The sequence below is a fragment of the Sarcophilus harrisii genome, chromosome 4 (genome assembly GCF_902635505.1).
Source record: "Sarcophilus harrisii chromosome 4, mSarHar1.11, whole genome shotgun sequence".
Classification (NCBI taxonomy): Eukaryota; Metazoa; Chordata; class Mammalia; order Dasyuromorphia; family Dasyuridae; genus Sarcophilus; species Sarcophilus harrisii.
The window spans coordinates 339,533,475-339,558,584 of NC_045429.1; the positions used below are offsets into that span (position 1 = coordinate 339,533,475).

The 25,110-nt window shown below is 37.5% G+C and overlaps 1 protein-coding gene across 1 annotated transcript in view; it reads left to right on the plus strand.

The window, feature by feature from the left end:
* Positions 1-13,427: 13,427 nt before the first annotated feature.
* MYCBPAP (MYCBP associated protein) overlaps positions 13,428-25,110 on the plus strand; it is a 34,551-nt gene continuing 22,868 nt past the window's right edge. Inside the window, exons 1-3 of the mRNA XM_031968668.1 lie at positions 13,428-13,486; positions 13,579-13,694; positions 13,781-13,867. Coding sequence (XP_031824528.1) covers positions 13,428-13,486; positions 13,579-13,694; positions 13,781-13,867 — 262 coding nt within the window. The remainder of the gene's footprint in view (positions 13,487-13,578; positions 13,695-13,780; positions 13,868-25,110) is intronic.

A 25,110-nucleotide genomic window follows, 5' to 3' on the forward strand; every position in this document is an offset into this window, starting at 1 on the left:
TCCATGGGATGTGTTCCATGAGATACATAGCTCTAGGGATACAAAGAAAGGTAAAAATCTTCCCTGCCTCCAAGGAGTTCACATTCTAACAGGAGAAGCAACATGCAAATAACTGCAAATATTAAATAGATACAATGTTATTAGAAGGTAATTTCAAAAGAAAAGCACTGGCTGGGAGGAAGTTGGGGGATATTAGCGGGAAGGCATCAAGAAAGAGCTCCTGCAGGAATTGAGTAAAAAAAAAAAATCAGAAAAAAATCTTTTTAAAAGGTCACATATAATGTTCTATACTCACAGCACCCCTTGGGGTAACTCCTTTTATTTAGAGTATGTGTGTGTGTGTCTTCTACTTCTTCTTTGGGACCAATGTAGCCGCTAAATTATTTTATAGTTAGCCAAGACTCCTTTGGTGCAGGTAAAGTCAATTCATTAACTCCATTTTACAAATGACAAAATAATTACTAATGGTCTTTTAACTCCTAAGTACAATGTTCTTCCTACTAAACTAGTGGTTTCCAACTTTTTTGAAAATAAGGACCCCTACACAATACTATTAATGTCTGTGAATTGAGAAAATACATGACAGTCCCTGTTTCTCTTTGTAGGAGCCTAGATTTAGAGAGATGGAAACTTTAGAAGTTTAGTCCTTTAATAATTTCAAAGCTTTTAGACCAGAAGCAGCATGAGCATTGGAACACTGAGAGCTGGTATTTGTGGCCCACAAAAATTTTTTATCTCCACTTTTGCTGTCATCCTGGTGGATGAAACTAAATAGCCAAAGAAGAGACTGATGATTCCAGGAACCCTGGTATTTGTGAAGAGAGTTCTAGGTCATTAGAAAAAAAAATCTGTCCTTCAGGAGGCTGGTGGAGAAAGAAGTGGAGAGAGGGGAAGTAACAGGGTACAAGAAGATTACAGGGGTGGAAGGAAGGGCTCCTTACCCCATAATGACTCATGCCAATGGCTCCTTTCATTTTCCTTCAAACGAGTTAAACAGGTACAAACCATTACATAGGTGACTGGCCTATTAGGAGCAGGAGTTGCTCAGCAAATGATAGCTGCAACTAGTAAGTCAGGTAAGAATCCTACCTAAGTCTGTTTCCTTCACTCCCAGATAACTTTTTCACTTCCCCTAAATTCTGGAGTAGGTGTTCTCCTCTGCCTATTGCCTCTCCCCACATACCAAGTCTGAAGTACTCCCTTGCTCTTCATACCAGCTGGGTAGATAGTAAAAAGAATACTCTGAAGAAAAGAGACCATAAAAATGGGAAAGAACCCCACAAGAAATATTTATAATAGCTCTTTTTGTGGTGGCAAAATATTAGAAATTGAGGGAATAGCCACATTTGAGAAATGTCTGAACAAGTTGTGGTATATGAATGTATTAGAATACTATTGTTCTATAAGAAATGAAGAGCAGGTAGATTTCAGAAAATCTGGAAGGACTTATATGAACTAATGTTGATTGAGGTGAGCAAAACCAGGAGAACATTGTGCACAGTAACTTTGTAATGATGATCAACTATGAATGGCTTAGCTGTTCTCAGCAATACGATAGCCCCAAGACAATTCCAAAAGCCTTGTGATAGAAAATATGGTCCATTTCCAGAGAAAGAACTATGATGTCTAGATGCAGATTGAAGCATACTATTTTCAGATTTTTTTGTTTTTTCTTTCTCATGGTTTTTCCTTTTTGTTCTGATTATTCTTTTACAACATGACTACTTTTTAGCCATGGGCAGCATTTTACCAACTGATTATGTATTGGGCCATAAAAAACTTCACCCTAAATCAGAAAAACGGAGTTTATTGACCAAAATGCAATAAAATTATATTCAATAAATGGCCTTTGAGTAAAGAATTAAAAACCAGTCAAAAACTAAATAACTTAATTCTAAAGAATTGGTGGGACAAAGAACAAATTGGTGGGTCATAAAGAAAGTTTCGTTAAAGAACTTAATAATGACATAACATACCACATCTTATGGAATGAAGTTAAAGCATTCCTTAGAGGAAAATTTCTATGAATGTTTTCATCAACAAAAGAGAGAAAGAATAAATCAACGAATAGGGTAAGTCCACTAATACATTGTTGGTAGGTACTGTGAACTGGTCCAACCATTCTGGAGAGCAATTTAGAATTGTATCTCCCAAGTCACTAAAATGTTGTATACTCATTTACCCAGAGATTATAACTGCTAGTCATGCACCCAAATGAATTATATAGAAGAAGAAAAAGGACCCATATATGCAAAAATATTTGCAGCAGTTCATTTTGTAGTGTAGAAATTAAGGGGATGCCTATCTATAAGGGAATGGCTAAGTAAATTGTGGCATGTGGAAATTATGACATATGGACATGGAATATTACTGCATCACAAGAAATAACACAATGGACAGTTTTACAGAAAACTTGGAAGAGCTATTTGAATTAATTCAGAGCAAAATAAGCAGAATCAAGAGAATAATTTGTATGAAAACTGTGTTTTAAGAAAAAGCAACTTTGGAAAATTTTATAACTGATTGATACAATGACAAACCATGATTCCAGAGGATCAAAGATGAAGCTTATTACCCATCTCTTCACAGAGAGGTGATGGACACAAAATGAATTATGATATATACATTTTTAGACCTAGTTAATGGGGAAATTTGGTTTGTTTGACTATGCCTATTTGTTATAGCATTTTTAAAATTTTATTTTCTTCAAAGGGAAAGGAAGAAGCAGAAGGAGAAAAATCAATATTTGTTAATTAAAAATATATAAATTTAAGTTTTAAAAGATGCATAGAAAAGTAAGTATCAGGGTCAAAATTTGAACTCAGATCTTCCCAATTCTAAGGAGAGCACCTTAGCCACTATACCACCAAGCTGCCTACAGAAATGATAAGCAAATTCAACCCCACCTATGTAGATATCCCATGAAATCCAACCTGAAACAATTTGCCTATTTATCCATCACTATTACCCACCACCACTAATTGCCTTTTTCCAGAGAGGATCATGCAACCATCAGATTTCAAACAGGAAAGAGCCTTTTGAGATTAGCTAGGTGAAGAAATTGAAGACCCCAAAGGTATGATCTAAGGTGACACATGTAATAATAGTAACTGAACCAGTATTCAAACCAAGGTCCCAAGACTTTTAGCCCTATTCTGTTAATACCATGTTACACCAAATACTGCCTTATTCCCTTTTCCTTCTTAATGTATGGTATACCTACTCTACTCTGGGGAGTATGTCTAGCTGTGGGACAAAGGACTGAACAAGTTGTTGGGTTAAAAATGAACAAATAGGAAAAACAACATATCTTTCCTAGAGAATTAAGGGTGATTGTCATAACATAGAAGACAAAATAGCTGGGTTTGTTGTTACAAAACTGTAATCCTAGCTACCGAGGACAATGAGTCAGTTGGATCTCTTGAGCTCTGAATCTTCTTAACTGAAGTAGGCTATACTTATCAGGTGTCTACACTAAGTGCAACATGGTTTAATATGGTGAAATACCCTCCTTCCCCTCTCCCCACCCAGGGAGCAAGGGGCCACCAGGCTGCTGAAGGAAGGGTGAAATGGCCCGGATTAGAAATGAAGCTGATGAAAGTTCAAAAAGTAAGATCAGGCCAATGTATGGTTCCTGCACCTCCAGCCTGGGCAACATAGGGAAATCCATTGTTTAAAAAGAAACTGGGGCAAGAAAGAAGGAAGGAAGAGAGAAAGGGTAGGAGAAAGAAAGAAAAAGGAAAGAAGGAAAGAAAAGGAATAAAAGTTTGAGAGCCTAAGATAGTTAAGTTTATGTAGGTTTTGAATTGTATTGCTATTTAATCTCATCTAACCCTGTCTGATCCTTTCTAGGGATTCACACTCCCAAACTCTCTTTGCTACACATTGCCCTTCTCACATCTTTCCTCAACAAATCCAAAACTACCTACCTATTTGTCATTAGGGACAATGTACTCTTTTTTTTGAGATTTTCAATATCTGGGGTATGGGAGTTCCCCTATTTTATTTTATTAAATTTTCAATAGTATTTTATATTTTTCCAAATACACATTAAGATAGTTTTCAACATTAATTTTTGTAAGACTTTGTGTTCCAAATTTTTCTTCTCTCTCTTTTACCTCCCTCTTCCCAAGACAGCAAGTAATCTGATATCATTTAAACATGTGCAATTCTTTTAAACATATTTCCATGTTTGTCATGTTATACAAAAAAATCAGACTAAATGGGGGGGGGGAACATTAGAAAGAAAAAACCAAAAAAGGTGAAAATATGCTTTGATCCACATTCAGTCTCTATATTTCTCTTTCTGAATGTTATTGATATTTTCCATCCCACGTCTATTGAAATTGCCTTGAATCACTGTATTGTTGAGATGAATCAAGTCCATCCCTGGTGATCATCACATAATCTTGTTGGTTACTGTGTGCAATTTTCTTTTGGTTCTGCTCACTTCATTCAGCATCAGTTTATGGAAGTCTTTCCAGGCTTTTCTGAAATTAGCCTGCTCACTATTTCTTTCTTTCTTTCTTTTTTTTTAATTTAATAGCCTTTTATTTACAGGTTATATGTATGGGTAACTTTACAGCATTAACAATTGCCAAACCTCTTGTTCCAATTTTTCACCTCTTACCCCCCCCCCAGATGGCAGGATGAGCAGTAGATGTTAAATATATTAAAATATAAATTAGATACACAATAAGTATACATGACCAAACCGTTATTTTGCTGTACAAAAAGAATCAGACTCTGAAATATTGTACAATTAGCTTGTGAAGGAAATCAAAAATGCAGGTGGGCATGAATATAGGGATTGGGAATTCAATGTAATGGTTTTTAGTCATCACCCAGAGTTCTTTCTCTGGGCATAGCTGGTTCAGTTCATTACTGCTCCACTGGAAATGATTTGGTTGATCTCATTGCTGAGGATGGCCAGGTTCATCAGAACTGGTCATCATCTAGTATTGTTGTTGAAGTATATAATGATCTCCTGGTCCTGCTCATTTCACTCAGCATCAGTTTGTGTAAGTCTCTTCAGGCCTTTCTGAAATTATCCTGTTGGTCATTTCTTACAGAATAATAATATTCCATAATATTCATATGCCACAATTTATTCAGCCATTCTCCAACTGGTGGGCATCCATTCAGTTTCCAGTTTCTAGCCACTACAAAAAGGGCTGCCACAAACATTCGTGCACATACAGGTCCCTTTCCCTTCTTTATGATCTCTTTGGGATATAAGCCCAGTAGTAACACTGCTGGATCAAAGGATATGCACAGTTCTACTCACTATTTCTAATAGAACAATAATATCCCATTATATTCATATGTGAGAAACAATAAGCAGTTATGTTCCTATAGTGGAGAAAAACTGGAAATCTGGAACTGGAAGTAGTCCAGAGAAGAGGAGCAAGGGAACTCCTGAAATCAGTTGAAACTAGGTAAAACTGGACAGAATTAGTTGTGTAGTGAAAAAAAAAGCTTAGCTAAAGTGTGCGTGCTTAATTGCTTCATAAATATTAATTTTTCCTCCTCAGGAGGAGCTAAGCATCATTTTAATGGCCATACAATACATGTAGTGGGAGAAAAGACATATTAAGGAGCATATGTTGTAGGAGGATTGGGAAAGAATGTTAACCTCATCTCCTCAGCTGATGGGGAGATAGAGAAGGGATTTGGGAGCTGGGATCTGGGATAAAAGATTGTGCTCTTACTCCTGAAAGCTGTGTATGAGCTCATTTTGAGTTTTCACACTGTTCCTTCAGGAACATATTAAAAGTTTAAACTGTTTCACTCATCCTGAGGTTTTCCGTTTATTGTGCCCTTATTTGGGGTTCTGGATTTTGTTTCCAACACATACACCATAACTTATTCAACCATTCTCCAGTTGATGGTCATCCACTCAATTTCCAGTTGCTTGCCACTACAAAAAGGATTGCTATAAACATTTTTGCACATGTGAGTCCTTTTCTCTCTTTTATAATCTCTTTGGGATAAAGATCTAGTAGTAATGCTGGGTCAAAGGATATGCACAATTTTATAGTCTTTTGGGCATAGCCTTAAATTGCTCTCCAGAATGGTTGGATCATTGCACAACTCCACTAACAACGCATTAATGAGGGACAATGTACTCTTGAAGAACTAATAGACATCTGGATTGGGAAGGATCAATCTTGGCAGTATATTAATATATGAAACAGCATGGAAAGCATCCTTTGGTGAATGAGGGGCAGGAAGAAATACCACATCTTTGTAGCATCTTATGATCAGCAAAAATTTTTTAACATTTTAAAAAATAATAGCTTTTTATTTTTAAAAATATATGCAAAGATAATTTTCAACATTTACCCTTGAAAAACCTTGTGTTCCAAATTTTTCTCCCTCCCTCCCCTTCTCCCTTTCCTAGACAGCAAATAATCCAATATAACATGTGTAGTTCTTTTGTATATATTTCCATATTTATCATGCTTCACAAGAAAAGTCAGATCGAAAAAGGGAAAAATGAGAAAGAAAAAAATCAAGCAAACAATAAAAAAGGTGAAAATACTATGCTGTGATCCACATTCGGTCCCCATAGTCCTCTCTCTGGATGCAGATGGCTCTCTCCATCACAATTCAATTATATTGAATTGTCCTGAATCACCTCATTATTGAAAAGGGCCATGCCCATCAGAGTTAATTATCACATAATCTTCTTGTTGCAATGTTTTCTTGGTCTACTCATTTCACTTAGCATCAGGACTTTCTCTAGGACTTTCTGAAATAATTCTGCTGATGGTTTCTTATAGAACAATAATATTCCATAACATTCATATATCATAATTTATTCAGTCATTCTCCAATTGATGGGTATCCACTCAAATTTCCAGTTCCTTGGCGCAACAAACAGGGCTGCTATAAACATTTTTGCACATGTGGGTCCTTTCCCCTTTTTTATGATCTCTTTGGGATGCAAGCCCAATAGAGATACTGATGGATCAAAAGATATGCAGAGTTTGATAGCCCTTTGGGCATGGTTTCAAATTGCTCTTCAGAATGGTTGGATAAGTTAACAAATCCAACAATGTATTAGTGTCCCACTCTCCTCCAAAATTTATCATTGTTTTTTTCCTGTCATCTTAGCCAATCTGAGAGGTATGTGGTGGTATCTCAGAGTTATCTTAATTTGCATTTCTCTAATCAATAGTGATTTAGAGCATTTTTTCATATGACTAGAAATGGCTTTAATTTCTTCATCTAAAATTTGTCTGTTCATATCCTTTGACCATTTATCAGTTGTAGAATGGATAAACTTCTGATAGTGAGAAATGATGATGGGAGTAGAGGGGTAGTAAATTTAAGGAGACTCCCTGAGACCTACTGAGGAGTTGTGATGATAATGGACAAGAGCCTATTGGGAGAACCTATGCTTTATTTAGAGGATCTGTTTGGCCTCTGGAAAGTGTCATTGATGTCTCGCATGGGTTGTACCTGGCAGGTGTTGCTGTAAACCGACATGTGAAGTAATAGTATATGCTTATATTCTTGGATACTCTAAACCTTCTGCTAGCCTGGCAGGGCCATACTGTCTGAAGTAGCATGCAAAGGAGCAAGCTGCTGGAGCTGGATAATCACAGAATTCCAGAATGTCCTACTTGGATTCAAAGTCATGAGAAAGCATAAATACAGTTTAGTATATCAAAAATATACAGGCAAAAGTAATTTTTGTAGAGAAGGGCACTGTCATTTGGATTGGGGGATTGCCAAGATAAGCTTTGTGTACAGTGGTGTTGTATATTATAAACTTTGAAGGAAGCTAGAGTTCCTATAGCTGAGTTTGGAGTCAGGAAGATTTACTTCCTGAGTTAAAATCTAGCCTCATACATGTCTTAACTGTGTGACCCTGGGCAAGTCCCTTTACCCTGTTTGCATCAGTTTCCTCCCATGTAAAATGATCTGGAGAAAGTAAACTACTTCTGTGTCTTTGCCAAGAAAACCCCAAATGAGGTCATGGAGAGTTGAACAGGACTGAAAAACAATAAGGGTTTCTACAAGGAGTGGACATTCTAGTCATGTTCAGAGATGGGGGAGGTAGGAGGAGGGATTTGGAATGGAATGTAGAAGGAGACTTTCAAATAGAACACTTTGGTGAAGAATAATCAAGCTTGGGGAGGAAGGATGGAACTAGGCTTCAGAGGACTTTAACTGCTAAACAGACACTGGTATTTTATCTATGAGGCAATCAGGAGTGACTAGAGCTTCTTGAGCCAAGGAGTAAACCTATGCTTTAAGAATTTCACTTTGGTAGCTATGTGGAGAATAACTCAGAGAGGAGAAACATTGGGTACAGGGAAATTAATAGTCCAGGCAAAAGAAGAATTGAGTCCTGGTAGTAAGTCTTTGGGGCAGCTAAGTGGCAAAATAGAGAGTACTGGGCCTCCAGTATGAAAGACAAATATCTCCTTGAAGAAAACCCCAAATGGGATTAGGAAGAGTTGGACACAACTGGAAATAACTATAATACAAATCTTGCCTCTCGTGTGATATCACTGATGGGATACGTAATCTAATATTGCACAATGTAACTTATCCATGCCTCCCAATTTATATGATTTTGGTCCATTCCCATAAGTTGGCTATAAAGATCTTCCCAATGGGCAAAGGGCCTTCTTTGATATTGTGTGTATATCAATAGAACACCAATAATTTATCTGCTAATTACGTACTTTGCTCTTGTTATAGAATCAGTCTTTTTTTTTTTTTTTTTTTTTTTTTGACCAGTTATATGCTTCTTTGGTAATATCCTTTATAAAAATGTATTACTTTTCCTATATGATTTCTTGTTTTTGATGGACTGCAGCCTGCTCATTCCTACTACCTGCTTCTGAGAAAAGGGGCTAGAGTTTACTATGCTACCGCTTCACCATCTCAGAGAAAATTCTACCCTGAGACCCACTGTCCTAATTGGTGGCTGCCCTTCTGAGACTACTATTTCAAGAAAGCTCTACTTACCATGCTTTACTTCACTCCCTGCTCTCTTGGCCTAACCAACTCCAATTCGTATTCAAGTAAACTCTGCTATCTACCTTCTAGAATTGTTGAGAGGACCAAATAATATATATTTTTTTAAAGTGCTGCTATATTGTTGGTGGAGTTGTGATCTGATCCATCTATTCTGGAGAGCAATTTGGAACTTTGCCCAAAGGACTAAAAACTGTGCATACCCTTTGAACCAACAGTGCCACAACTGGGTCTGTATACCAAAGACATCATAAAAGAGGGGAAAGGACTAACACATGTAAAAATGTTTGTAGCAGCTCTTTTAGTAGTGGCAAAGATTTGAAAGTTGAGAGAATGCCCATCAATTGAAGAATGGATAAACAAATTGTGATATTTGGATGTAATAGAATATTATTGTGCTATAACAAATGATGAGCAGGCAGAATTCAGAAAAAATGGAAGAGTTTTACATGAACTGATGCTGAGTGAAGTGAGCAGAACCAGACACAGTAACAGCAACATAAGTATACTGGTCAACTATGATAGACAGTTCTTCTCAGCAATATAATGATCCAAAACAATTTCAAAAGAGAAAGAACTACGGAGTCTGAATGCAGCTGAAAGCATATTATATTCACTTTGGAGGGGGGTTGTGTCTTTTCTCTTTAGTTCTGTTTCTTCTTTCGTAACATAATAAATGTGGAAATATGTTGATCATGATTGCACATGCATATCCTATATCAGATTGCCTGTTGTCTTAGAAAGGGGGAAGGGAAAAGAGAAAGGGAGAAAATTTTGGAACTCAAAATCTTATATAAATAAATATTGAAAACTATCTTTCCATGTAATTGGAAAAATATATAATATTAATAAGGGGGGAGAAGAAAGATAAGCTAAACATAAAAGAGATTCTTTTTATTTATAATTTTTTCTGTCACACAATTTATATGGAAATGTTCATTTTATTTGGTGTGCAATAAATTCAGAATAAAAACAAAATAAAGAAAATCAGCAAAACCAGAAGAAGCTAAGAAAAAATGAGTGTATGTGAAAACATATGTTTACATAATTACTCATGCATAGTCTGTATCAAATTGCTTGTTATCTTGGGGAGAGGAGAGGAGAAGAAAAGCATGAGAAAAAATTTGAAACTCAAAATCTTATAAAAAATGAATGGTGAAAACTATCTTTACATGTAACTGGAAAAAATAAAATGCTATTTACCAAAAATAAATAATTTTTTTAATTGTTTCACAGATTTTTTTTACATATCTTGTTAGGTTGATGCTCATTTGTCATTATTATAAAAAACATTTATTTTTCTTATCAGTTTTATCTGCTTCTTGTTAGTCATATGTCAAAATACAAATGATTTTTGTAGCTTTATGTTATATGTCTCCTGAATAGAGGAAGTGAGTTAGGATGTATTTTGGAAATTGTTCCGTGATTCCAAGTTGCTTCTAAGCACAGAAATATATTCTCTCAATGATGCTGAACAGTTGCAAATAATGCCATAATATCAAAGAAAAAGTCACAGACCACTAGAAACTTAATGGTTAGATACATGGTAGAAAATAAAGTCTTTCTGACTCTAAAGCTCAGTGAGTATTTCATGAAGCCTCCTTTTAGACTCAAATGGAGAGTCTAAGGAGAGAAGAGAGAGGAGAGAGGAGAAATCAATTCTGATTCTTACTCACAATACCATTAGGCCTGATTTTAGTCCAGCTCAGCAGCTGTCATTCAAGCAACAAATGTTTGTGCAGAAATAATCTGGCCCTTGAGTTTACCAGTATTGCAGCCTCTTGCAGCTGAAGAAGAGCTTATAATAATGGACAAACCTACTTGAAAGCAGCTGTTAATGGGTATGATGGGAATAATATCTGCCTGTATTTCCCCCTTAACACAGGTTAAACCTATGTCTGCCCCTCATCTCTTTCCCCTGCAACATAGTTATATTCATTCTCCTTCCCTTCTGCAACAGGATTAGTTTTCCCTGAAAGGCAACAAAGTATCTTCTGGCCTCTGTTCACTGTTGCAGTTTCCTATTTACCTAAGTTCACAAAAAGTCTTACCCTTGTGGCCTCTTGATCTCTAAAATTTGGTGAATGCCCCAGATTGTGCTCTGAATCACTGTACTCTCCCTATTGACAAGATGTATTTTTTACAAGGTGAGGGAACCCATTATCTATGGAAAGTGAAACTCAGTGTACCTATATCTTTGTTGTGTGTCCTTGCTGTGTTAGGGACAAGTAAATCTCCTATTAACTGTTCATTGATTTATGAATGCCTCTTTTCCTCTCAAAATTGAACATGAATTTGAGAGAGTGCTGTCATTAGGATGAGAAGACCCAGAGAGTAAGTGATTTGCATAGCTAGCAGATAGCCCCAAGCTTGGAACCTAGATCTTCTGATCCAAGTCCAGAGTCCTTTCCAACTGAATGAGAGTTTTGGTGAAGAGTACTAGGGAAACCTGGAAAGGAGTTGCTATCATTGGTTAAGGCAGCACTGGCAAGTGTCCTGGGTCTCATCGCCCTAGAGCACAGGAAAGGTAGATAAGCATGGATGGCAACTAGAAGACTAAACTTGGCCAGGGTGGAATACAGGAACCCCTTTCCCCCACTGACTGACCACAAGAGATGGACTTGCATCTGGTACAGTAGAAATACTGCTAGATATTAGAAACAGAAAAACTACCTTTGAATTCAGACTCTGCCATTCACTGGCTTTCCAGATGGTGACAACTTACATAACTCCTGGGCTTCAACTGTAAAATGAGGAATATTTTGTTATTTTTGTTTCTTTCAAGTCTGAGATCCTATGACTAAATACAAGTCATTTAACCTCTGTGAGGTTGTTATCAACCCCCTGGAATTGTTGTGTTTTGTAGATCTTAAAGTGATAAATTTCTGTTGAGTATTTCCTGATCTCTCTTAATTCCAGTGAATTCCTTCTGCTGTCTAAACTAAAATTTATATAGCATCTTTTTTTTTTTCACTTTAATAGTATCTTCTTTTTCCAATTACATGGAAAAATAGCTTTCAACATTTACCTTTGCAAAACACTGTGTTCCAAATTTTTCTTCCCTCCCTTCCATCCTCCTCCCCAAGACAGTAAGTAATCTGATATAGGTTAAATATGTGCAATTCTTCTAAATATATTTCCATATTCATCAATAGGATTTTAAACTTAATAGCATTTTTTTCCATTTACATGTGAAGATAGTTTTCAACATTCAGTTTTGTAAAATTTTGAGTTCCAAATGTTTTTCTTCCTTCCTCCCTTTACTCCCTCCTCTCCCAAATAGCTAACAATCTGATATTTTATACATGTACAATCATTTAAAACACATTTCCATATTAGTCATGTTATGAAAGACAAATTAGAACAAAAGGGAAAAACCACGAGAAAGAAAAAAAATGAAAATAGTATTCTTTGATCCACATTCAGTCTCCATAGTTCTCTCCATGAATTCAGATGACATTTTCCAATTCAAGTCTATTGAACTTATTTTGGATCACTATTCCTGAGAAGAGTTAAGTCTGTCATAGTTGATCATCATACAATTTTGCTGTGTACAATTTTCTCTTGGTTCTACTTACTTCACTTAGCATCAGTTTGTAAAAATCTTTCCAGGCCTTTCTAAAATTAGCCTGCTCATCGCTTCTTATAGAACAATAATATTCCACTACATTAATAGACCATAATTTATTCAGCCATTCCCCAATTGATGGGCACTCAATTTCCAATTTCTTGCCATCACAAAAAGAGTTGCTATAAAAATTTCTTCACATATAGGTCCTTTCCCCCTTCTCTATGATCTCTTTGGGATACAGACCCAGTAGATGCTGCTGGATCAAAGGGTATGCATAGTTTGATAGCTCTTTAAGCATAGTTCCAAATTGCTCTCCAGAATAGTTGGAACAATTCACAATTCTACCAACAAAAGCACTTATTTAAAAAAAAAAAATCTCATTTGGTACTCACAACAGTTCTAAGAGGTAGGTCCTTTGTTTTCCCTATTTTTACAGTTGAGAAAATTGAGGCAAATAGAGGTTAAGTGATTTGCCTAGGATCATGTAAGCTAGCAATGCTGAATTTGAACTCAGATATTCTTGACTTTGAGTCCAGAGGTCTACTTAGTTTTCTTTATCTCCAAAGTACCTTTAGATAGCTTGTTTGCATATTGTATACGGAACTCCTTCTTAGCAAAGGTCAATTTAATTGCCTTTCGTTGTGTCCTCATCCCTGTGCAGATTGCCTGGCACATAGAGGGAATTTATTGATGTTTATTGACTGAATATAAAAATGTCAGCTTGTTAAGCAGATAAGGCAGAGGCTCGATTCAGAAGAAGTTGGATTTGGAAAAGACTTGGGTTTGAATTCCGGTTCTGACACTTGCTATTTGTGACCTTGGATTAGTCATTTGTAGGGAGAGTATATTATAGGACAAAATGGAGGGCGAATTGCCTTTTTCCCAGAAGTACAGAGTTCTGAAAAATGGAGAAGGGAGGTGGGGTTGGGTTTAGACGGCTCTGAAGATGGCTGTGGGTCCCAGGATGCTGAGGTTCAAAATCTGCCTTTTCCACCTCCCCTTCCTGCCAGGGCGTTGCGTTGCCCGCCCGAAGACGTCATCACGCACAGTGGCTCGCTGCCCCCGGGCCATGGACGCCCCCTCTGGGCAGCTTGTTCCGAAAGCTATTTGTTGATCGGCCTCGAAGGCTGTGTTGCTACTGGGCGCCTGGGCGGGCGACTCCGACTTAGAGCTTCTGGGAGACGAGGTCCTGCTCGTGGGCAGGCTGAATAGGCTCGCTGGCGGGCCGCGCGGGATCTGTGGTGGGCCGGACTGGAAGCTCCAGAAAACTCGTGAAATCTTCAGTATCTCGGCTATCGGGTGAGGATGGCGTTCTCTGCTTACGGGAGGGCAGTTGCCATGGAGCCTGCGGTTGCCAGGGCGACGTCAGCTCCTGACTAGACTCAAGAACGCGGGCGCGGGCTCTAAACTCTGTCTAGCCTAAAGATTCGCGCATTGCGCTCTAGAGCTTGGAAGCTAGTAAATTGATGCGTGGTCTAGGGTCAAACTCTAGATTAGGAAAAGGGGTGTTTTGGGGGGTAATGGAGCTATGAAGTCTCACAAGAAGGAACCGCGGAGCAGAACTCCTTTGGGTAATACCTGCGGTCCTCTGGAAGATATGGTGCTCTGGGTACTTGACTGGGAGTTCTGGAGCGGGGTGGTGTTCTGGAGGGGGGAGGGGACCTGAGATTGACGTGCAGTTATGGAGAACTTGAACTAGGGCTTCTTATTGGAGGGGCTGCAGCTTGAGTTGCAGGTGCTGGGTGTGCCTGAGACGGGAGACATATCTGAGGATGCAATACTTCATAATAGAGCTAAGAGTGGGACAGGTGCTGTAAGTTTCTGATCCAAGAAGATCCCTACGGGGTGCTCGAGATTTAGGGTGCAGATGCTGTGGATGCCCGACATGAGCTTGTGCAGGCTGGAAGGCTCGTGCTGGAAGGGCTCATACTTTCAAGAGGGCCCCGAGACTGAGGGTTCAGATGCTTTCTGAGCTGAGCATATCCATGCTATGCATTTGAGATTAGAGATTCAAGTGTAGGGTTAGTGCATATATTTGGGGGTGAGGCTCAAGATAGTAATATGCACAATGAGCCTGAATTTGGGGTTGTAGTTTGTGTTATTTTAAGTAAATGCACATAGGTTTTGTGGGGAGCACTATGGAACCTAGAACTAGTTTGGGAATTTGAGGTTAGAGGTCTAAGGTGTTGTAAGGACTGAAATTGGGGGAGTGTTATAGGTACTATTTGCTGAGATGAGGAGGTACTATTTTATTTGGTGCAAGTGTTACTGGACAGATAAGTTCATAACTAATTTGGAGATATGATATTGGAGGGAATACTGGGGGATCTGAAGGTTGTAAGTATTCAGAGGGACTCCGAAATATGTACACTCCTTCTTCCCCTTTCAGGTCAGGCTTCTCAGGGAACACATGACTGCATTTGACAAAGTGATGGATTGTTTGAAAGTGGTCTTCTCTGATACAGAAGAATTCAGTGAAGGGCTGGAATAAGCAGGAAAAGGTTGTCTCTCGACCCCCCAGGATTGATTTTGGATGGTGTTAGTGAGAAGAATCAGATTCCAGTGATTCCTAATATATGGAGGAGACATTATAGTCATGTCTCTTTCTCCTCAGGACCTCTTCACACCTCAGGAAAGCTATCTGGAAATCAATTTTTCTCTAGTTCATTAGAGTCCTTATCACCTGAACATCCACATTTAATTATCCACTAATCATGGGTTTCGGTCCTGGACCCTCTTCTCTTTTCCCTCTGTAGTTTTACTTTATAATCTCATCAGCTTCTCCAGGTTCAGTTATAAACTCTATGTAGATGACTCCCCTGATCTCTATTTCCAACCCAAATCCCACTCTTGAGCTCTGTTGCCTTTTGGACATCTGGATGTCTCCTAGGCATTAGGCATCTCATATTCAATATGTATTATACAAAACTCATTGTCTTCTAAACTTCCCTATTACTTTATGGGACATTCTTTCCATTCACCGAAGCTAGCAATCTTGGTATTCTCAGTTCCTCAGTCTCACTCCATATAATTTATAGCCAAATCTTAGGATTTTCACATTCACATCTGTCCTTCTACTCCCCTACTCTCTTCACTCATAAAGTGGGTTACCACCTCAGTTGGGACAGCTAAGTGATTTAAGTGCAAGGACTTCGAATCAGGAAGAAAGAACTAAGTTCAAATCTGGCTTCAGATACCAACTGTATGACTATGGTCAAGTCACTTCACCTCAGTTTCTCCATCTGTAAAATGGATGTAATAATAATAGCACCTATTCCCAGAATTGTTATGAGAATCAAATGAAATAATTGTAAGTTGTTTAGCTCAGTGCCTGATACATAGTAAATACTATATAAATGCTATTAATATTATTATTATTAAAGCCCTCATCATTTCTCACCTGCAATATTTTCCTTATTGGTCTCCTTACTTCAAGTCTGTTCCCCACTACAATCCATCTTTCACTCAGCTATCAAAATAATTTTTCTAAAGTATAGGTTTGTCCTTGTCACCTCCTTCCCCACAAACCACAGTGGTTATCTGTTACCTCAAAGACAAAATGTGTAGTTCTCTGGCATTTAAAGCCCTTCACAATTTGGCCTTGGTTCCTTCAGGAGTCAGCTCAAATCTCACCACATTCTACAAGAGGTCTTTCCTCTAATTGCCAGGACTCTCTACTTATGAGATTTCTTTCACATGCTTTGTATGGATCTTATATGTCCCTAGATACTTACATGCTCTCTTCCCTATTTTAATGTAAATGTAGAGATGGGTTTTTTCTTTTTTTTTCTTTTTAATATCACCAGTGCTTAGCACAGTGCCTGGCACATAGGAAGAGCTTAATAAATGATTATTGACTGATTATAATAACTTCTTAATTGACCTTTTTGCATCTGGTCTTAGCCATTATCCATCCTTTATACAGCTGCCAGGATAATCTTCACAATGAAAAAATCTGTATGATACTCCTCTTCTCTAAAATATAAAATATATTGCCAAAATATGTTACCCACATATTATTCAAGCTTGTTAGCTTGGCATTGACATTATGCTTATAGTATGGTTCCAACCTACCTTTCCAGGTTTATTTCACTCACTCGATCTCCTTCATTCATTCTGTGGGCCAGCCAAATAGGTCTCATCATTTCATCATTGCCCTTATCACACATCCTCATCCATGATAGTATTTCTGTAGTTATTTTATAATATACAACATAATATTATGCATTATGAAATAGAAGATACACTATTCACATGTATATTATGTACATTTATATTTGCATATGTATGTATACATATACATTATGTATTATAAAACTAAACATAAAAATATATCTTCAACGTAAAATATTTTTATATATAAAAGAGCTCCAAACCTTCCTTCAGCAATCTGTAGCTTTCTCTTCCACTGTTCAAATTCTAATCATCAGATCCAAGGCATTTTCTCATCTCTTTTTACTTGTTACCTTGTGACACTACACTTTTCTTGAAATTCTCACCTCCCTAAGGTTCCCTGATCCATGATCAGCACAATTTTCCTCTAACCATTCCTGTTTCTTTTTCTGGTTCTTCCCAGTAACTTCTCACTCATCCTATTAGGTATCAACACAGTCATCACAGCCCTCTACTCACTACATATACTAATTACCTCCCAACGAGGTAAGTTTACACACCACATACACCCTATCAAACCAACTTTCACCCAAGAACACATGTTAATAGCCCTACACCTCCTTCCCCTATTTATTATTTCCATTTGCCCCAAATTGATTCTTGGCATTACATATTGCAAATATAGTTTAACAAAAACTTTAGGTTGTGAATCTAAAATTAGGAGTTTAAGTCTCCTTATGTGCCCAAGAAAGTTACAAGAACTGTTCATTCTTGATCCCATGGTTAAACCCCATGGCTTTCTCACTTTTAAAGGATAATAGTCATTCATTGGTCTTAGGAACCAAAAATTTTGGTGCAATTCCAAATAAAAGTAATTAACTAAATTCTTCTCTACTTCTGGCTATTATTATACTTACTTTCCCCCTAATCTACAATATACTTCTCCGGCACAAAACCAGCAATTTCCCACTATTATGTAAAAACACAGTCAAACTAGCCTTCTTTACTAGCCTTCTTCCATTAACCCTATTCATCCATTCTAGTCCAAATCTAGTCATTTCTCAAGATTTCATTTTTAGTACTGTTCTTGCTATCCACATTCTTGACCTTGAAGTTCTCATCTATTTCCACGTCAGCACAATCTTTACTTCTATGTGAATGATCCCTAAATCTGTCTCCAGCATCATAGTATTATAGGATTATAAATTTAGAGCTGGAAGGGGACATTTGGTTCAACTGCCTCATATTGCAGATCAGAAAACTTGCGATACAGACAAGTGACTTGCTCAGTCCCCCACCTAATTAGTGTCTTGGCTAGATCAAGGAGGGTTTTGGCTAGGTCTTTCTTTTTGTTAATTCATTGTCCTTGCCAGGCTACTGTGCACTTTATTGGTTAAAAATCTTTAAGGGTTACTTATTACTGACAGAAGAAAATTCAGTTTCCTTAGCTTGGCATTCAAAATCCTCCATGACTTAACCCCAACCATTTCCCCCCCAAGACTCTTCACTCACTGTATCCTATGCTCCATCCAAATTAGACCACTCACTATCTTTCTTTTTATGTACTTTCTATTTCTCTACCTACCTTATCCTGGAAGCCCCTTTGCCCCATCCTCTATCTATGAAAAAAAAGTTTTTTTTTTTTTTATTAATGTCTTTGGTTTATTGAAGCATTACTTTTTCAAGACTGTCTCCCCAGAAGACTCCTCAGTTAAGAAAAATTTTTTTAAAAACTGTGATAGACATGTTATTGACATGTTTGTCAATGTATTCATTCAGCAAGTCAGTCAGCAAGCAATAATTAAGGCATTTAATTAGCAGGCATTTAATAAAGTACCTACTATATGTTAAGTACTGGAATCATTATGTTAGCATGTGCCACACTAGGCATCTTTAATATTTGCACTGGAGAGGAGAGAGCTGTATTTTATCTTCACTCCTTGGGAAACCATATTGGTTGCTGCAGTTCATTTGAGTTTAGCTGTCCTGTGGGGTATTTTTCTTCTTTGTTCTTTTTTTTTTTTTTTTTTTTTTTTGATCACTTTATATTTTTGTCTCTTGGTTTGGCTTTCTTCATTCTCCATCAGCTCATACTAGTCTTTCCATATTTTTCTGAATTTCCCACATTTTTAAAAAAGTTTCATATCTTTTGTTTTATACTATCTTCATTTCCAGCTCTATCTTTCCCCTTTTGTCTTTAAGTTTTTCCACAGTTCTGAATTGCCCATATTATTTAAAATATATATATTTATATCTTTTGTTTTATACCATTTTCATTTCCAGCTACATCCTTCCCCTTTCACCTTCCTGTGGAATGCGTTTTAATAAAGACTTGAATAAAAAATGAGGGAAAAACCAACTCAATAAAATCAATCAACACACTGTAATCATAAGTTATTTTTTGCTTCATTATATTCAACTATTACAGTTTGTTCAGTCTTTTTCAATGAGTGAGTTCTCACTTTGTTACCAAGTTTTTGCGTTCACAAAAATGCTATGATTATTTTGTCAAACATGGCACTTTTTTCTATCTTGATTCTCTGTATACAGTTGTATACAGTTGTACTGTATACAGTACAGTTGGTGATCAACAGGTTAAACCTGCTCTGCCCCTCCCCCCCCTTGCCTCATTTTCCTTGTTGAAACACTCCACGTGTGTGAAAGTCCATCTCAGGTGCCACTTTTCTCCTTTACCTGCAACCCCCAACTGGAAATAATGGCTTCCACTTCTAAACTCGTTTAGCCTGAAAGAATAACTTGGGGCGAATTCAGTTGGGGGGGGAGGGGAAAGAACCCCGGACACCTCGAGCCTAGAACATCTCTCTCCCGCTGGGGCCGGGCAGCAGACTGAGAGCTGTCTCTGTTGGGTGACTGCGCACTGGCCTAGCAGTGGGGGAAATTGGCCCTAAGGAAGGGCAGCGATGACTTTGGGACCCTTGGAGGAATGGATTGGTCAAAGTCCAAGCTCGGGGATCAGGAAGGTGTGGCTTAAGCCAGAGAGTACTCCATTCTGGGTAGTGGGAGGATTATCCCCCTTCTCAGTGGCCAGTATGACTGCCGCAGGGTTCTAGAACTGTGCCCGATTCTGGAGTTCTGGGGCCACTGGGTCAGTTGCATCAGTGGACGCCGACAGTATCTAGTCTCCCACTGTTTTTTTGTTTTGTTTTATTTTTTGTAAGGCTCTTCAACCCCTACCCCAAGTAGAATGTAAACTTCGGCGGAATGAATTTCTTTTCTTTCTTTTTTTTTTCTTTTCCATTGTTTATTTTTTATTTTTTTTAATTATAGCTTTTTTATTTACAAGTTATATGCATGGGTAATTTTACAGCATTGACAATTGCCAAACCTTTTGTTCCAATTTTTCCCCTCCTTCCCCCCACCCCCTCCCCTAGATGGTAGGATGACCAGTACGTGTTACATATATTAAAGTATACATTAAATACAAAATAAGTTTACATGTCCAAACCGTTATTTTGCTGTACAAAAAGAATCGGACTCTGAAATATTGTACAATTAGCCTGTGACGGAAATTAAAAAAAAAAATATGCAGGCAGGCAAAAATATAGGGATTGGGAATTCAATGTAATGGTTCTCAGTCATCTCCCAGAGTTCTTTCACTGGGCGTAGCTGGTTCAGTTCATTACTGCTCCCTTGGAACTGACTTGGTTCATCTCATTGCTGAAGATGGCCAGGACCATCAGAGTTGATCATTATATAGTATTGTTGTTGAAGTATATAATGATCTCCTGGTCCTGCTCATTTCACTCAGCATCAGTTCATGTAAGTCTCTCCAGGCCTTTCTGAAATCAGCCTGTTGGTCATTTCTTACCAAACAATAATATTCCATAATATTCATATACCACAATTTATTCAGCCATTCTCCAACTGATGGACATCCACTCAGTTTCCAGTTTCTGGCCACTACAAAGAGGGCTGCCACAAACATTCTTGCACATACAGGTCCCTTTCCCCGGGGAATAAATTTCAAACGCTCTTCCAAGTTGTGGCACCCTTTGTGCCCTTCTCCACCAGTGTAATAAGTCTTTGTTGGATGAATAGCTTATATATATACATACATATATATACATATATACATTATGTATACACACATGTGTATATATATGTATATGTATATATACACACACATATATAATATTGTATTTGTGTGTATGTGTATAAATAATGCATGTGTGTGCATATGTATGTACATAGTGTATATACATAATACATATAATGCAAAGCAAGTGGGAATACAGTACCCAAGTCAATTCAATGAATATATTTCAAAGTCCTATGCAGAATACTGCTAGGTTGAGTGAGAGATACAGACTTGAGATAAGATGGGTCCTTGCCTTCTTTGAACTTATAGTCTAGGACCAAGAAGACACATATACAAGTAATTAAGGGATAGTGATAGGGACTGACAAGTGACAAGGCATTGGTCTAAATAAGAAAACTCCCTCTGTGCAGATGGGTACTTTTTCAGTATTTTATAGTTTTAGATAATTATTTAGAATATCAAAAGGTTGAATTGCTTTAGATTACATTGTATGTGTCAGAAATGAGAATTGAACTCATTTTTGAAGCTGGCTCTCTATGCACAATACACTATTGCTTCTGGAGATATTCATCATGTAAACCAATAAATTGTATATGTGTGTGTATGTGTATGTGTACACATTATAATATATATCTATTGTAATAATATGTAATGTGCATGTTACAATACACATGTGTATATTATATCTATTGTAATAATATGCAGCGTACATGTTATAATAATAGCTAGAATTTATATGGCATTTCAAGGTTTGCAAAGCTCTTTACAAGTATTATCTCATTTGTTCCTCACAACAACCTGTGAAGTAGATGCATTTGTTATCTCCATTTTACAGATGGGGAAACTGAAGCAGAAGGTTGAGCAATAATCTAAGGCCAAATTTAAAGCCAAATCCTGGACCCAGCTTGCTCCATTCACTGTGCCATGTGCTAAATGATAATCTGGGGAGGAGAGAGACAGGCTAACAGTTATGGAGTCCTGGAAGATAGCATATTAGCTGAGCTTTGAGGGAAGCTGGGTATTCCAAGAGATGGAATTGAAGAAGGAAGGCCTTTCCAAAGTGAGGGACAGATGCAAAGGCATGGAGGAAGAATCTGAGGTGTTAATTTTTGGAGAACAGCAAAGTAGGCCAGTGCAAATGGAATGTAGAGCATATAGAGAGGCAGAATGTGCAGTAAGTCAGGAGAGATAGACTGGAGACAGGGATCCTAAAGGAATTGATTGCCAAATGAGAAGTTTGGCTTTCATCTTCAAACATGAATTCAGAGGTCAGCTCTCTGTCCACTATGGCACACTGTCTTCCCATATCAATAAATATAACACAAATTCCCTCTCTTTATTGGTTTATAATTGAAGACTGACAACCATTGAGTATAGCACCAGAAAGACCATATAGTCCAGCCTCTCTATTTTATAAATAAATAAACTCAGTCCTAAGGAGGTTTCTCCACACCTAAGAAGAACCTAAGCCATATACAATTTAACTAATTTCAGATAAAATTACTGGTTTAACACATTAACATTATGTGATCCATGTGTTAGATGGAACCTTTCAGAAAATGAAAAGGTTTTTTTTTTTTTTTAATAGGATGAAAGTCAAGAATTAATTAACTCACCTAGAGAAGATTTCTGGGATGTTGTGGGATTTCAGGAATTTTAATGAAAGAAGAAAAAGTATTAAGGGACCCATAATTGACATTTGAGGCAATATTCTTAGAACTAGTCTATGGCATAGGAGAATAAACATTAAATACCAACTGTTTGCCTACTGGGTACAAAATGAAAGTGCTTTCAAAGAGTTTATATTTTATTAGGGAAAATGACTGTACACATTACACAATTAAGTTCATACAAAATAGCTCATTAGAGATATGACTGTAATGATCATATAAATAATAGTATAATTTATTTTTTAAATTAGTAATTTATTGGATCTGTCAGTCCTTACAAACTTAATTGTATATTTATTTAAAAAAATAATTGTCTGCCCCAAGTGAGGAGGTCTGTTGGAATTGTTACCATCAAACACACACTAGTGACCTGAGGAAGAAACTTTGAAGAAATCTAAGGGGCAGAAGAAGTAAGGAGATCATTCCAGTTATAGGGAAGAATTTGTACAAAGATGAAATGGACTATCAGATGGGAAAAACAGCAAGAAAGCATTTGTCACAAACATTGCCTGGTGACTCTTGTTGAATTAGTAATCCATTCAGATTCCCAGGACTGAGGCAGCAAGTTGGTGTGATGGATAGAGCACCAGCCCTGAAATCAGGAGGACCCGAGTTTAAATCTGGCCTCAGACACTTAACACTTCCTGGCTATGACCCTGGGCAAGTCATTTAATCCCAATTGCCTCAGCAAAAAAAAAAAAAAAAAATTCCCAGGACTTTTTTTGTTCTTTTCCCCAGAAGCTTGATCCTTCTGACTACCTAGTTTCTAACAAGGGCACCAATGACCTAGGCACAACCTACTCAAGAGTTTCCAACTTGGATTCTTTTTCCTCAGTGTGCACGTTCCAGGAGTTATTGGTGGTGTGTGTCAGTCCCCCTCATGAGCTTGTGTTTTCTGTCCCTTGCTGTCCTTAGTGCAGGTCCCTATTACCAGCCTACTAGACCACTGCAGAAGCTGACAAGTGATCTCTTTGCAACTCATTTCTTGCAAGCTGACAAGTGATCTCTTTGCAACTCATTTCTTGCCTCCTCTTATCCAGCCTTGGCGTTGCTGCTTGATTTAGCTTTCTTACACGCTGACAATCCTATCACTCCTCTGCTCCATGATGTTTCTCCCTCCCATCTACCAAATAAAATGTCAAAGACTTAGCCTGATGTTCAAAGGCCTTCACAATCCAGGCCAGTTTCTCCCTATCAAATCTCTCCTGGTGATCCAAACACATCTTGATCAGTGTGAACAATGAATCCAGAAGTTCTACAGGATTCAACTATTTCTATTAAACTAGGACCAATTGACAAACTTTATGATTTTATAATTTCAATTAGTGCAAATTCAAATACATGCAACACAGAATTCCCTTTTTTCACGGTACTAATCGGAACCTTGCTATATATAGTATACATTCCAAAGTTAAACCAAACTGGGCTACAATCCTCTTTTTTTCATTATATTCCTTTCCTTTTTTTCTAAGACTGAACCCAAGATCTACTTCCATGAAGCCTTTTCAGATCCCCCAAGATGGAAAAGATCCTTCCTTTGTCACACCTTTTAGAGAACTTGGAACTCCTCTGATTTTAGCAATTATTTGTTATGTCACATCTTCCATGATAGGTTGTAACCCTGTGAGGGCAGAAAGCATGTCTTCTTCTTAATCTTTGTACTTCCTCTGACACCTCACATAGTAACTACCATTGTTTCTACACTTAGTAATTATTTATTTATTTATTTTGCTGAGGCAATGGAGTTAAGTGACTTGCCCAGAATCACACAGCCAGGAAGTAAGTGGCCACATTTGAACTCAGGTCCTCATAATTTCAGGGCTGGTGCTCTATCCATTACACCAACTAGCTGCCCCAGTAATAAAATTTTGAACAATTGGTTCTACCTATAGTAACAAAATATTTGTATCTTTTTGTGATATAAAGAATTTTTACATACCATTGTCATCTTTGATTCTTTCAACAACTTTTGAGATAGTCAGGAAAGAGATTAATATCCCCATTTTACTATGGAAATAAAATGATTTGCTAATGGTCATGGAACGCAATCAGTGGGGGAGCCAGGACTTCAAATCAATGAGTTGGTGCTGGAGGTACCAAACTCATGGTCTGCAAAATTACCCACTTCAGAGAGGCAGGAGCAAAACACTTGAGGAGGGACAGGATGAAAGGAGAGAGAAAGAATAAATGGAGGAAAATACAATTAGCAATAGTAATTGTAAAAAAAAATTTCAAGGCAAGTTTCTCTGCTAAGACCTTATTTCTCAAACAGAGGGAATTGAGTCAAATTTATAAAAAAAAATATGAGCTATGCCCAATTGATAAATGATCCAAAGATATGTATGTTCTGTGCCCAAAGGGCTATAAATTCATGCATACCCTTTGACCTAACAACACAATTATGGGACATGAATACCAAAAGAGATTTGGAGAAAACAACAACAATAAAAAAGGATAATGACCTATATGTACCAAAAATATGCATAGCAGTTCTCATATCAGGAAAAAAAATTGGAAATCGAGGGGATGCCCATCAACTGGGGAATGGCTCAATATATTAACTGTGTGTGAGTTTGTGATGGAATATTATCGTTCTCTGAGTAATAATGAGCAGGATGCTCTTAGGGGAAAAAAAGCCTGCCATGAACAAAGTGAAATGTACTATATACAAAGTAATGGCAATATTCTGGATTTTGCTG